The 15,291-nt window shown below is 38.7% G+C and overlaps 1 protein-coding gene across 2 annotated transcripts; it reads right to left on the bottom strand.

The window, feature by feature from the left end:
* Positions 1-44: 44 nt before the first annotated feature.
* On the bottom strand, positions 45-15,066 carry LOC102292996 (E3 ubiquitin-protein ligase rnf213-alpha). Of its 2 annotated transcripts, XM_005952753.2 has the most exons (15): positions 14,943-15,066; positions 14,526-14,626; positions 13,245-13,414; positions 13,008-13,151; positions 12,588-12,784; positions 11,827-12,092; positions 11,448-11,692; positions 10,988-11,194; positions 10,714-10,906; positions 9,272-9,327; positions 8,994-9,144; positions 8,740-8,874; positions 3,146-3,244; positions 2,945-3,067; positions 45-456 (listed from the first exon to the last, which is right to left on the bottom strand). In XM_005952753.2, the coding sequence occupies exons 1-15, from the start codon at positions 15,040-15,042 to the stop codon at positions 262-264; spliced, it is 2,382 nt and encodes a 793-aa protein (XP_005952815.2). In that variant the 5' UTR covers positions 15,043-15,066; the 3' UTR covers positions 45-261. The 2 variants fall into 2 exon arrangements, with proteins under 2 accessions (XP_005952815.2, XP_042073459.1); XM_042217525.1 differs by lacking the exons at positions 45-456; positions 2,945-3,067; positions 3,146-3,244 and adding an exon at positions 7,784-8,247.
* Positions 15,067-15,291: the final 225 nt, after the last annotated feature.

Below are 15,291 nucleotides of genomic sequence, written 5' to 3'. Positions count from 1 at the left end.
TTTAAAACAACAACAACAACAACAACAACAACTACAAAAACCTGTTCATCTCCGTTTGATTAAATTTTTAAACAGGCACCCTCCAGTTAAGTTGCAAACAGTCCTCACATTCTGAATTTGTCTCAAAAGTGCATTCATGTTTCCAATGAATATGTTCCTTCAAAATGAGTACGGTAATATACAAAATTGAAAGCTTATGCATACCCTAGACATTACTAAAGAGCATTCAAGGTGTATTTCATGTTATGTTCTTTTTTTATTTCACAGTTTACCTGCAATTTTGAGGATGGTTTTGGCCATGGGCCAGCTCATGAGGTAGTCAAATACCAATTCTTCGTCTTGTATCTCATGTCCGTTTTCATCTTTGGGCCATGACTCCATCACAACAACTGACATTAGTTTTAAAAATTTTGTGAAATCATATCTTGTCATGAGGTTTGACATAGCTGATGTATCCTGAGTGGAAAGAAAAGAAAAAAGAAAAATAAGACAAGCAGAAACATCTCAAAGATTCATTTATTAACTTGCAAATTGTGCCTGTAATGATCATTTTTACTGTACAGAAAGAAGTAATTACAATTAAAACTAAGTGTGTTTTGCATTTGTCATAAATACTAATTAATTAAAAATGCAATATGAATTTAAAAGCAACAGTTGGAAAAAATGTGGAAAAGTGGCAAACTATTGGTGTTGGTTATAATTTCCATTTGTAAGAAAACAAGTGAAATGATTTTACTCTTCACAGCTTTCATGTTGATAAAAAGAGAGAGAAAAAGGAAAATACTTGTAGATGTAGACAACTTTCAAAAGACCCACAGACCCACGTCAGGTATGTTGGTAGTTCTCTTCCTCTTCACCGCCATGCACAAGACCAAAGAGTCGTCAAAGGAGACGATTGTAGAACTGCACAAGGCTGGAATGAGCTACCATCAGCAAGAAGCTTGGCAAGAAGGTAACAACTGTTACTGTCATTATTTGAAAAGAGAAGAAATATAGAATGATCATCGGTTTCCCTCAGTCTGGAGCTCCATGCTCAAAAGAGCTTGTCTCATGTGGTCAGGATCATCATGAGGTGGTGGATCATCTCCAAATTTAGCTATTTTAAAGATGTGAAGGCAGTTGTGACCAGAGTGATCAAAAACACAACTGGTCATATACTACATTGTAATGGATGGAAATTTTGCAGAACTTTCAACTCAACCTTCAATATTTGGATGAACAGAAATGCTGAGTATGACCCAAAGAACATTATCTCCACTGTCCAGGATGGAGGTGGAAACATTTTTTTGCTGAATATAAAGGATGACTTCACCACATTGAGGGGCCAATGGACAGAGCCATGTACTGTAAAACCTTAGACGAGAACCTCCTTTCCTTAACCAAAACCATGGAAGTTGGGTTGTGGCTGGGTCTTCCAGTGGAAGTTAAGAAGAGCCATATTAAGTTAAGGAAGAGTTAGAGTTAGAGTTTCTTTTAAGTGGAGTTGGCCGATACCCTTCCTCAGATAAGTGGAATCTTGATAACCAACTTTAAGAAATGTCTTATCAACGTGCTCCCCACTGAGGGTTTCTCCATCAAGTCATGGTTTGCTTTAAAATCAAATATTTATTTCACTTAATGTCTTGAAATTAAATTAAACTGAAACCAAATCAACAGTTATGACCCTGATCAATCACAAGTTTAATCACAAGCAGTCAATAAGTGTTTTCCATCTGGAGAGCAATGGTGAGTCTGCGAGCAGGGGTGGGCATACAGGAGACTGACAGCTGGATGAAGCAGCAGCAGTGGTATGGGTGCTGCACTGGTCTAGTTTGGAGAAGAGTGAGCTTAGTGTGAAAGCAACACTGTCAAAAATCAGGTTCCTCTGCGGTTGACTGTGCTCTCCCTTAGCGAAAGGTGTAGAATTTTGGCCATTTGAGAGGGGCTAAGTGTAGAGTTGCTGCTCCTCCACACTGACAAGAGCCAATTAAGGTGTTTTGGGCATCTTCCTCCTGGATGCCTTCTAAGTGAGGTCTTCTAGACATGAGGTGCATGAAGCCTCAGAATCTCATCTCTGCTTTTTGCAGATAATGTGGTTCTGTTGGTTTCTTCAGGTGGTGGCCTCCAGCTCACACCAGAGTGGTTCAAGATTCAAGATTCAAAGTGTTTATTGTCATGTGTCACAAGAGAAAGGGCATTTCTCTGTACAATCTTCTTTCTTTGCTATCCACCCACAGATGGTGATTAATATATACAGGGGAGTGTGAAGTAGCAGGAATGAGAACTAACATCACTAAGTCTGAGGCTTCAGTCAGAAAAAGATGGTGCCCACTCCAGGTCAGAGACGAGATACAACCCCGGTGGAGGAGTTTAAGTATTTAAGGGTCTTGTTCACAAGTCAGGGGAGTGGGAGGTCAACAGACGGCTTTGTACTGCTGCTACAGTGATGTGGGTGCTGTACTGGTCCGTCGTGGTGAAAAGAGAGCTGAGTGTAAAAGCTCTTGTTTACCAGTCGATCTACATCCATACCTGCACCTACAATCACAAGCATTGGGTAATGACTGAAAGAACAAGATTGTGGATACAAGCGGTGGACATGGGCTTTCTTCAAAGGGTGGCTAGCCTCTCCCTTAGAGACAGAGTGAGGAGTTTTGCCACCTGAGAAGGGCTCAGAGTAGAGTTGCTACTCCTCCAAATCGAAAGGTGCCAGTTGAGGTAGGAGCCAGACAAGATGGAGGAGTTGGCCGGGAAGAGGGATGCTGGGCTGCTGCCCCCCAACCCGGCCCCGGATAAGCAGAAGAAACTAGATGGATGGACGGAATAAGAAAAAAGGAAACATGGACAATATCCCCTGCAAGGCAATTGTCCTCTGCACCCCAAGAGTGTGAAAATATTGTTGCTTACATGGGACTTACAGTTATATTACATGACATTGCTAACCATTTGTCATTGATTGAAATCATACCTGGCAAATATGTGCAGCAGCCTCCATTGCACAGTTCTCCATTATGCTGCACAACAATGGACTTTCCTTGCTCATCTTGTCCATCTTGTTACAGTATATTCCAATTTGATCCACAGGATGTTCCTAGCACACAAGCACAGAGCCTCACTATGTTTTCCAGTTTCACATTACCATGAAAATATAAACATAATGCAGTCTCACCTCTTTCAGTTTTTCTTGAAAATCACCCATGAATGTGGTTCTCCATAATGAAGTGTGTTCCTCATAATTAAAAGATATTGAGAGTAATTTGCTCCATGCCTAAAAGAAAAATGAGACCCGGCCCCAGATAAAGTGGAAGAAGATGGATGGATGGACATTCAATTCTAATTACATTTTTTATTTATATAGTATTGTGGCGGGGTGTGGTCTTCGGTGCCGTACAGGGAAGGAGGACGCACCTGCACGGCATCCGCAATCACTGTGGTCATTCACAGTGGTGCCAAGAGCCAGGAGGAGGGCCACGGCAGACCCAGACCCGATGGCATGAACATGCTTTGCCGCATACTTTATTTAACACACACACACACAGTTGCTGTAACAGTACACTCAAGGGCTGCAGCTCTCCTGCCACCAGCCGTACACATCACCACCAACAACACCAAACACAGGACCCAATACAATATAAGTCGGAGAGATTATATCTCTCAACTGGTCTCAGAATGCCTTGGTGTTCCACCAGACAAGCTGAAGGAGGTGGCTGGGGAGAGGGGGGGGTCTGGGCTTCTCCACCCCTGCGACCCTGGATAAATGGAAGCAAATGGATGGATGGATGGATGGATGGTAGGGACATCAAATCTCAACAACAGTCACCTCGAGGTGCTTCATATTGTAAGGTATAAGACCCTAAAATATCACAGACAAATACACCAACAATCAGACAACCCCTATGAGCAATCACCTGGTGACAATGGAAGTAAAAACTCCCTTTTAACAGGAAGAAACCTCGAGCAGTACCAGACTCAGGGAGGGCCAGTCATCTGCTGCGAGGGTGAGAGGAGTGTGGACAAAAGAAACTATGTGGTAGAGAGGCAGAGATGAAAGTGGTGAGGGAAAAAGGTGAATGAAAAATAAGCAGTGCATCATGGGAAGCCCCCAGGTGTCTAGACGTATTGTAGAGTAATTAAGGGAAGATTCAGGGTCACCTGATCTAGCCATAACTATATGCTTTATAGTTGTACTGTATTTTCCACACTACAAGGCGCACTTAAAATCCTTAAATTTGTTCAAAACTCGACAATGCACCTTATAATCCAGTGTGCCTTATGTATGAATAGGGATGGGTATCGTTTAGGTTTTATCCAATACCGGTACTTTTGAAATGGTGCCGCTGTTTAAACGGTGCTCGAATCGGTGCTTAAAGAATAGAGAACACAAACTTTGTCCAAAAACCTCTTATGTTTTTATTTTTAGAAGTCTCTTTTTTTCTGCAAAATGATAGCCAAGTTAACCTTTTCTGTTGATACAACATACCTCCTTTGGTTGGAACCGGTGCTTAAACAATGGAAAATACAAATCAAATCAAATCAAATCACTTTTATTGTCACATCACATGTGCAGATACATTGGTACAGTACATGTGAGTGAAATTCTTGTGTGCGAGCTTCACAAGCAACAGAGTTGTGCAAAATACAATAACATAAACAAGCAAAATACAAAATACAAGAATGGCTAAATCTGAAACTAATAAATATATGTACAGTATATAATAGTATATGCAAAATACAAATTTTGTCCTAAAACCTCTCATATTTAGCTGGGGGTTTTTTTGTAAAAAGATAACAATGTTAGCCTTTTTTGCAGCTATAGGGCATATATGGTATCACTATCAAACAAGAAGACAGCCGCATGTAACTACAATGGTGTTTGCTAGTTCACCTTACATGCATTAATGTAATAACGTGGTTAGCCTACTCAATGTAAATTACACACGAACAACATTAAGCTACTCGCCTAGAGAAGAACGGCTGCTGTTGCCATCATCAATGGTCATCATTTCTGCTACACAGGCAGGGGTAGGGCTGGACTCTCCTCTTCAGGTTTTTGGCAGATGTCGCAAACTCTGGGGCCGATAACAGGCACCACACCTGCAGTAGTTGTGGTGCTCAGTCTTGCAGCAAGCTATCAAATACGGTGCATTTCTCGGCTTTTAAAAAACCTGTTATGCGTCGCCAGGTGTTTTATCAGATTCGAGGTGTTACCTCCTTTGCACAGTATCACCTTAAAGCACTTGTTGCAGGCTGCTGAGTTTGCATCTTTTGCTGTGAAGTACAGCCAGACTTTTGACCGCTTCGCCTTGGGCATTTTTAAGCTGTAGCTCTGCTCTAAAAGAACGTACGTACCTGGGCCCGCCTACTATCCTCAGAAACATAAAATGATTGGCATGAATCCAAAGTGTATGACATCTCATGGAAAAAAAAAAGCACCGAAATAAAGCACAGAAATGTGATCTCGAACCGATTTTATGTGGTACACGGCGTTCAAAAGTCTGTCAAAAAATGTTTTACGACTTTGGTAAGCTACAAAGCCACACCGCTTGATTGATTGTCGGAGCATTACGGCTACCGTAGTCAGGAGCCTCGTGGAGTAATCTGGGTCCAAAACGCCGTCCGGTTCAGGTCCCAAAGCCAAACGAACACTGTGGCATCAGTTTTTGGGGATAGGTTAACTGATTAATCTAAATTGCCCTCACGTGTGAATGCAGGAGTGAATGTGAGTGTGAATCATTGTCTGTCTCTGTGTGTTAGCCCTGCGACAGACTGGAGACCTGTCCTGTCCTCTCGCCCTATTACAGCTGGGATAGGCTCCAGCGCCTCCCGCGACCCTGAAAAGGATAAGCGAAAGCAAATGGATGGATGGATGAATCTCTGCTATTACTTCCAACATAAATGAAGAAAGAAAACTAAACAAGTGATTTTTGTAGGGTTACTGAAGTTGGACTAGTTGGTATATAATGATGTGCTACGTGATCGCTAGCAACACACCTATGTTAGCATAACATAAACACAGTGAAGCTGGAGAATGAATGCTAACTTTTTTCCACATTAATGAACAATGGTAGGGAAGTGGAGGAAGCAAGAAGAATGAGTTGAGTAAAGTTTGACTTATCTGACTGTTTTTTTTCGCTTAATGCGCCTTATAATCTGGTGCGCATTATGGTCCAAAAAATACGGTAAGCCTAATCTTAAAAGCAGAGCAGGTGTGTGTCTCCCGAATCCAAACTGTGACTTGTTTCCACAGAGAAAAGTTTTAAAAGCTGAAAGCTCTGCCTCATATTCTTCTATTAAATATCCTTGGAACCCCTCCGTCGGAGAGCAAATTTCTTTAAATAAGCTCTTTAGAATATAAATATTCAAGATGTTGTATGAGATGATTTTAAATTTGATTCTGGATTTAACAAGGAGCCAATGAAGAAAAGCCAAAATAGAAGAAATATGCTCTCTCTTTCTAGTGTCTTTCTATCATTACTCTGACTCTCACAGTGTTGCTGGAGGCCAAGATAATGCCATAAGTATCTGGTTAGGTACAATATTAAGATTTTCAGGGCCGAGTACAATAGCCTCAGCTTTTTCTGAATTTAGAATCAGTAAATTAGAGGCCATCTAGGTCTTTATCTTTATGGCATTCCTGTAGTTTTTGTAATTGCTTGGCTTCATGGATAGATAAAGTTGGCTATTGTCTGCATGGCAGTGAAAATATATGGTATGCCTTGATCTTAATGATACTGCCTAGGAGAAGCATGTAAAATATAAACACAATTGGCCCTTGCATGAAACCTTGTGGAACTCCATAATTAACCTTTGTGTGATGAGGGCTCTTTAGTAACATGAGCAAATTGGAGTCTATTAGATAGAAATTATTCTACATCACTGCAGGGCAGTACCTGTAATACCTAGAGCATGCTCTAATCACTTCAATAAAACAAGCTGATATCACAGCAAAGCGTGTAATAGACACTATGGTCCACCATGTCCATTTCAAGCTTTGCCTTTCCAAAATGTGAAAAGTGCATGCATGCAGAAGTTGCAGTAACAGCAGAGGAACATATTATATTTCAAGCTAACATGAAAATAGTCATGGGAAAACATTTAAATAGACATTATTAACACATTTACACATGGGAGACAGACACTGTCTCTACTTTTAAGATTAGGCTTAAAACATTCCCTTTTGCTAAAGCATATAGTTAGGGCTGGATCAGGTGACCCTGAATCAGCCCTTAGTTATGCTGCAATAGGCATAGGCTGCCGGGGAACTCCCATGATGCATTGAGTTTTTCCTTTTCAGCCACCTTTTTGACACACTATGGCCTCTCTGCATTGAATCACACTTGTTATTAATTCTGGCTCTCTTCCACAGCATGTCTTTATCCTGTTTTCCTTCTTCTCACCCCAACTGATCGCAGCAGATGGCCGCCCCTCCCTGAGCCTGGTTCTGCTGCGGAGGTTTCTTCCTGTTAAAAGGGAGTTTTTCCTTCCCACTGTCCACCAAAAAGGTTGACATCGGGGGGGGGGGGGGGGGGGGGGGGGGGGGGGGGGGGGGGGGGGTGGGGGGGGGGGTATAATGGTGCTATCGTTTCATCTGTGTATTTATTATTGTAGGGTCTACCTTACAATATGAAGCGCTTTGAGGCGTCTGTTTTTGTTGTGATTTGGCACTATATAAATAAAATTGAAGTGAATTCGAACATACACATATATTTATACCATCCTAGTTGAATTGTTTCCACCAATTAAGGACCCTGGAATGTACTTCATATGTTTTTTTTTTATCACTACCAACTCTGTGTATATAAATATATTATCCCCCCTGCTGGTAATACAACTTCTGCATGCAGTAATACAACTTCTGCATGCATGTCCATTTCATGTTTTGGAGAAGCAAAGTATAGAATGCTTTGCTTCAGTGGTCTGGTGTGTCTATAAAATGCTTTGTCATATGATATTTGGTTTAATAAAATGCTGTTGCCAACAGTATCAAACACTGTACTGAAGTCTAGCAGGACAAGAACAGAAAGGAGTCCACTAACAGAGATCATAAGTGTAAACTTCTTTGATGCTGTTTCTGTACTGTGATGAGTTCTGAAACCTGACTGAAACTCAAATAAGCTGTTCCTCAGCAGATGATCTGTTAGCTGTATTACAACTACTCTTTCAAGAATTTTTGAGATAAATCAAGGACCAGACTTTAGGGAGTACTAACCTAATGGCATAATTGTTTGTATCCCAGAATCAATTTGGTTCTTTGCAAACTCATTCAGTGTTCTTGTTGAGACAAAGAAAGAGTGAGTTTATGAATCTACTTACCTTCAAAAAAAAATATGGTACAAAATATTTTTTAACACCAAATTTCCAGTGTTTATCTCTTGGTGTTCAACCAGCCTACTAAAAAGTATCTACCAAGCTTAATATATTGTACATCATTGTAAAAGGTGCATTTTAGTCCTCAATTATATTATGAAATGAATTATGATAATGCATAAACACATGGCCGGATGTAAAATGTTCAGTCTTACTTTGTATTTTGTCAAGCTCCTGAAAATCTTTAGTTTTGAGTTGTGGTGGTTAAAAAGACAGATGGACAGATGGACTTATGTTATCTGAACTGGTTGTTAGACAGATTCCTTAATTTGTAAGTAAGGTGAGCTACTTCCCCTCCCCCTTCTATTAGTAGCTACTTAATTGATGTCAGAAGAACAATATGTACACTAAACCATAAAAGATAATAAGATATTACTAACATTAATTTCTGCTTACCTGTATTTCACTGGGTAGAGAAAACTGCAAAACATGCTGCTTTTTAAGCAGTTTGTTGTGGAAGGTATTTGTCTGCCATACCCTCATTGTTTGTAATGTGTCCTTGACTGACTCTTCATGAATTATCTTTCTTGTCTGTAAATCAATAAAGATATTATGAAAAAAAAAACTTATCACACCATGTCAACTTATTCTGTATATATATATATACATATGTGTGTCTTAAAGTGAGAACTTGGACAAGTAAGTCACACCTGGGAATCAGTGAGGCCATATGCCTTGGCAATCACACAGACTAGATCAAGGAACTGAAGAGGAAGATCCCCGAACTCTGTGTCTTTTGTGATAGAACCAAGAAGCATTACTGCAGTTTTCAGGCAGCACTCTCCATCTTTGTCATCAAAACTATGGGAAGAAAATATTAATATTATTGTTGTATATGCACAAGACTGCCAGCAATAATACACTGAAATTCTTCTTCAGGGATCTTGTATGATATTCTCAGGCACCTTTGTTTTCCTTTTCATTTTACCTTTTCTTGTGATTGCTCTCTTTCTTGATCAGATAAGATGTCAAATGTCTCACAACCTGTCAGCAAAATAACAGAACACATTTAATAGAAAAACACAAAATCGTTAAAGATGGGGTAGGCAACAACATGTATTTATTGTACTTAGAATACATGAACATAAAATCTAAAATAACCTTTCAGCCTATTATAAATCAGCGTAGTCTAGGAAAGACCTAAACACTTGCTCCTCGTATTGTTTTCTGTCACGGTCTAGAGTCTAGTGACTTCATGTTTATGTTTTGCGTTTATAACTTTTTAGAGTTTTCTGGGTTTTTGTTATTTGTGTGTTCTCTGTGCTCCCACTGTTTTCATGCCATTTTACATTGACGGTCCCTTGCCCCCTTGGTCTCATCAAGTGTGATTCCTCCCAGCTATGTCCCATGCCCTCGTTATCCCTCAGTGTATTTTAGCCCTGTGTTTCTCTTTGTCAGTGTCGTGTCGTCCCCTCATCTGTGTGTGTCTCTTCTCTTGTGCTCCCTGAGGTCGCCGTCCATAGTTTCCCAGTGTTTTGTTATTAGATCCAGTTTCTAGGCTTTGGTTTAGTTTTGTAAGTGTTTTTGTGCAAGTTGCCACTGCAATAAAGCAGCTTCTTGAAGTTTATCCCTTCGTTGAGTGTTTTGCTTTTGGGTGCTACATTCTGCCTGCCACACCTTGACATTTTCAGGCTTTAGGTAATATAACCTGTGACTGGGACTTTCGTCAATCACAGGTCTTTACATATCAGATCAATTGAATAATATAAAGAGTAAAAAAAAAGTTAAATGTTGATTCCGAAATTGATAATTGACAATTATCAAATAACGATAATTATGATAAAGAAAAAAACAACTTTCACCTGAGAAGTAATATAATAATCATCTATAATCAGTGTGAAGTCAAAAGTCAGCACTGATTTATTGTTTTCATCCTACATTTGGGGTGTCTGTAGCTTAGGAGGTAGTGCAGGTCATCTATTGATTAGAAGGTTTGTGATTCAAGCTCCCCCTGTATGCATGCAAAATACCCTTGGGCAAGTTACTAACCCCAAGTTGTTCGCTGATGCATCCATTAGAGTGTGAATGTTATTTAGAAAGCACTTATAAGCATAGAAGAAAGTACTTGAGTGGATCTGGCATGATGTGTAAAGCACTTTGAGTGCTCCAGAAGAGTAGAAAAGTGGGATATAAGTATCAGTCCATTCACATTAAGCATACCCATGAGTTAGTTTTCTTGATTGTTACTGAAAACAACAACCAAAGAAAGACAATTTGTGCAGCAGATGATTAACGATAATTAACTGGACCAAAATAAAACTAACATTAATCTCAATCAATCTCTATTTAACATTATTGTATAAATAAATACTTTTCATTTTAATATTTGACACTCTGTCCTAACAAAATACCACTGTTAAGAATACATACCATGCACATGCGTTTACGGTTGCCAGAATTGACAATGAACTGCAAATACTGAAGAATGTCTCGAAGTTCAACACGCATAATCAATTTGTCCTTCATTAGGTAATCAACTCCCATCAGAGACATCCAAGAGTGCACAAGAAGAGGATCAATGTCTATCAGGTAGTCATATTCTTCCATGATCTGGATCAAATTCCTGATTAAAAATTAGAGCTGATTATTGGGGGCAGATGAATTAAACTGAATTTTGGTGTATTTATAAAAGATAAGTGCATACATATGACTAGCACCATATGAATCTGTTCTTGTGATTCTCTTCAAGCCTGTCCAGGAGTCAAACTGTGGATTCAAGACAGGTGGGACTGGCTCATATGGTTTGCTTTCTCCTGTCAGTAGATGAACCAAAGGGATGACCAACACCCACTTCTCAATGCGGCGTGTCATAGCAGTATGGCAAAGGGTGTCAACTGCATCTGCAACCAATCTTTTATATAAATAAAATATGTCAGTGGTCAGACAAGTCATTGACAAATTCACATGCTAGTATTCCAAACTACACTGGAAAACTCACAACATTTTACACAAATATTTGATCAGATATGGACAATGAGAATCAAGATTGATGATACCATACTACTTTGTAACTATTGTCTATGAAAAAATAAATTTTAGAATCTTTTATCTATTATAATTATGCCTTTAATTTTATAAGTAAAATAAAACTATATTTAAGTTACCTGTTTTCATATGACAAAGCTTTTACAAAGTCATTCCAGAAAGAACGAAAATGATGCTCTGCCTTATTAGGCAGGCAAAGAAGATTGCATAAACTAGAAAGTTGATTTGTCATGCTGTCCTTCAGATACTTGTTGTAAACAAGCAAACCAATAATCCCTGCATGGAGAGGTGGTATTCTTGCTGTCTTCTTTATGGCATCAAAACTCAAGTGTTTGTCCAGAAAATGTTTAAGAAGGTATTTCACCTGGAAAAAGCAAAGGATGAATGTTAGGACTAATGCCAATACACAGTGGAGTATGGAAAACACTATTCAATACTTTTAATTTTTGCATTATTGAATCTTGGAATGCTACCTGTTGTAGTATAAAATTTGTTTACCTGATTTGAATCATATGGTAATCCCCATCGTCTTTCTCTACCATCATGAAGCAGAGGACCACTGTATGTATAAAAGAACTGCTGCAGTAGGGAAAAGAATTCTCCCACTTTCTGTTCATTCCAAGTTTTGAGAAGATCAAAGATTATTTGTAACATTTCCTTGCCAGCAAAGTTTCTCCCTTCTATCACAGTTTTTTCTGTAGAATTCCAAGGCCAATTACTCTTCGGTTTGGGATGGATCATATCATCATATTGGTGCCACTCACCTTTAAAAGCAAACCAAACAAAAAAACAAACCAAAAGAACATTTCAGTAACTCAATTGTGAACACCTCTTATATAGAGTTCGTGTTTACTGGAGATAACATGATACCTCAGCTAAAAACACGTCTGAAAAATCAGTGCCAAATCGATGACAGGTCTAACAAAATATGACCCCCATCCCCCTGTCCGGGACCAGGCCAGTGTATAAACTGAGCTAGTGGAGTGGTATATTCATTTTTATTTTTAATTGCTGCTCTAAATTTATCAAACTGTCCATTTGATGAACAAAAATGCATCTTCCCTGTAGATGACAAACTATCAAGGAATACTACACTGATTACTTTTTCAAGTAGTGATTGGCAGGGATGAGGATGAAAGAGGGTAACATACCAAACATGGTATTTTTTCATTAGATTTTTCGATTGATAGCACACTGTGCTGTTGTGCAAATGTAGTAAACCAATATGTGAACATTTGCGTCAATAAAATTCAAAATACCTTCTGCTGTTAAAAGCTCTGGATTGATGGTTAGGCACCTGTTGATGAGGTCATTTTTCTCTTTCTGGTAGATGGTCTCATAGATAAAGCCATACTCCTTTTTGCAAACTGCATATTTGTAGGGAATGCTCTCTTGAATTTTTTCCTTGGGAACCCGATACTGTCCTTCAATAAGATATTGGTTGTCCCCAAGAGGGCTATTAAACAGAAACCATTCTTGTTAGAGATGGAACATACAGAGAAGTGACAAACTAATAATTCCACAGAGGCTAATAATTGTTCCTGGGGGGGGGGAGGGAATATGATTAAAAATAATTGCAATTCACTCTCTTTGATTCTCAGTGTAGAATTTGTAAAACTCTTTCTGTCTCTCTCTCTCTCTGTTGTTTTTTTTAGTTATAAAAAACTATTAAGCTATACCTGGGGACCATTTCAATAAAACCATCCCGGCTTCCAAACAACACTTCAGATTTTAAGACAACCATGTCTTTCTCGGGTTCCAAATGAAATTCTTTAGAAATAACAGCATGAAAGTACACCAGTATTTCTTCATTGATTGATGAACTGGAAAAAAGGAGGAAAAAATGGCAATAATGTTAATTTCATAGTTTAATATGTCAAATAATGTCAAATACATACTGTAGTCCTGCCACTTACTCTTCTGGTATCTGAAATTTACAGGATGGCATCAAGATATTCTCTTCCACTTGAGGTCCAGAAAGGCAGGGTGAAGTTTTTTGCCTGTAGATACCTGCATCTTCATTTCCTGGTTCCGGTGTCTTTGTCAGTTCTGAATCTGTCTTCTCGTCTGAATTAATATCAGCAACCTTTGAAAAAGCGAAAGTTAATAAGTAAAAAGTACTAAGTAGAATATATTTTTCATTATTTGATATACCATAATGTATACATATACAGTGAAAGAAAATCACGTTCTAAAAGTCATACAGGAATCAGATGGTTAGTCATAGTCACACCAACACTCTACATGTCCTCCTTCACTACATCCATTAACTTTCTCTGTGGTCTTCATCTTTTTCTTCCGTCTGGCTGCTTCATCTTCAACATCCTTTGTTCAAAATATTCATTATCTCTCCTCTGCACAATCTCAGCCTTGCCACTCAAACTGCAATTTGATTTATATAGCACATTTTACTTTAAGTAAAGTCACTGTCCTTAAAATAGAAGGTCAAAACATAAAAACCTGGTTTAGAATTCCTCATGATATCGTCAGTACCTCTAACTCTTTGCAGCTTTACTGTTACCTGTCTCCCTCTCATTGATGCACAGGTGTTCCGTCTTGCTTCAACTGACTTTAATTCCTCTTTTCTCCAGAGCATATCTCAACCTCTCCAAGCTCTCTTCCACCTGATTCCTGATGTAATCACACTCCCACTATGAATCCATCTGTCATTCATCTCTCAACTCCTTGTACACTTCTTGTCCAGTCCTCAAGCATCCCCCACTCTTCAAGAGTGTGTTAAACAGTGTGTTCAAAAAGTCCAATGTCCTGTTTTCTAGACATTTCCATACCTCTACAGGTATCATAGCTCTCATTACTAATCCTACTGTCCTCTTTTCTCTCTCTCACTCACTTTTATTTGTATATCAAAATGGACCATAATACACATAAAAAGTTTTCCCGTTTTTTATGTCAAACATAAGGTTCATCTTTGCAGTCTCATACCTTAGTGAAACGTGTAAGTTAGCACACTGTCTGAACAAGAAATATTTGCGTAAGCTGAATGTGGAAGGACTGCAGAAACTGGTTACTCTGTTTTTAAGAGCTTGTTTACTGCAGTTGATCACTTTGGTATGAAACCTTGGTTTCACTTTCAAAAAGAGGATTTTTATTTTTATTTCTCAATCAAAATTGCTGGATAAATTACCTATTACATATGTAACTTCACAAATATAACATGTATTTCTCAGCCTTGTCACCTGTATTTGAGTAGTGCTTTCTTTAACAGCATGGTCTTGATCTTCCTTTTGATTTTTCTCCTCAGCAGTGGTTGAAATTGGATGTGCTGATGTGGCACCATCTGTTTAACCATTATTGCTTGGTTAGTTACATATATCAAACAATGGTGAATTTGGCAAAAGTTGTTGTTGGTTGTTTTTACTATGCAAATATATTTAAAGATAAGACAAGACAATCGTTTACATTTTTATAGCAACCCAAACTAGAATACTGTGGAGGGAAAATATTCATAAAGTCTTTATTGATAGTGGAAAAGATACACTTATGCTTTATGTCCAGTAAGTTTTCTCACCTGTTAAATATTCACCTGTGGTACCACAAATGAACTCCTTGGACTAGCGTTAATATAATTTTTACTGTTATGATGTGACACCTACCTTGAGCACTTTTTTCAGTCAGGGCAGATAACTTGAAGCCACATTTAGGACAGATGTTAAATGACCCTTCGAGTTTATTTCCACATTGAGGGCAAGCCATGATGTGCCTGTTTCAAAATACAACATCATAAATGAGAGGGCATTTTATTTTACTTTTAAAATATTAAAAGTAGAATTCAGCTATGTCAAACATGAATGCAAATATTCATGTCATCCTAACTTAACTAGGTGGCGGTAATCATGGATTTTAAAGTCAGAGCTTGAATTCCGATTTTATAGTTTTTAAAGGTCACACAAGTGTGTGTGTGTGTGTGTGTGTGTGTGTGTGTGTGTGTGTGTGTGTTAAAGG

This window comes from Haplochromis burtoni, unplaced genomic scaffold (genome assembly GCF_018398535.1).
Source record: "Haplochromis burtoni strain Fernald_Lab_line unplaced genomic scaffold, NCSU_Asbu1 Contig_2129, whole genome shotgun sequence".
In the NCBI taxonomy this organism is placed as follows: domain Eukaryota; kingdom Metazoa; phylum Chordata; class Actinopteri; order Cichliformes; family Cichlidae; genus Haplochromis; species Haplochromis burtoni.
The sequence above is the reverse complement of the archived record's forward strand: the minus strand, read 5'-3'. Positions and strand labels throughout refer to the sequence as shown.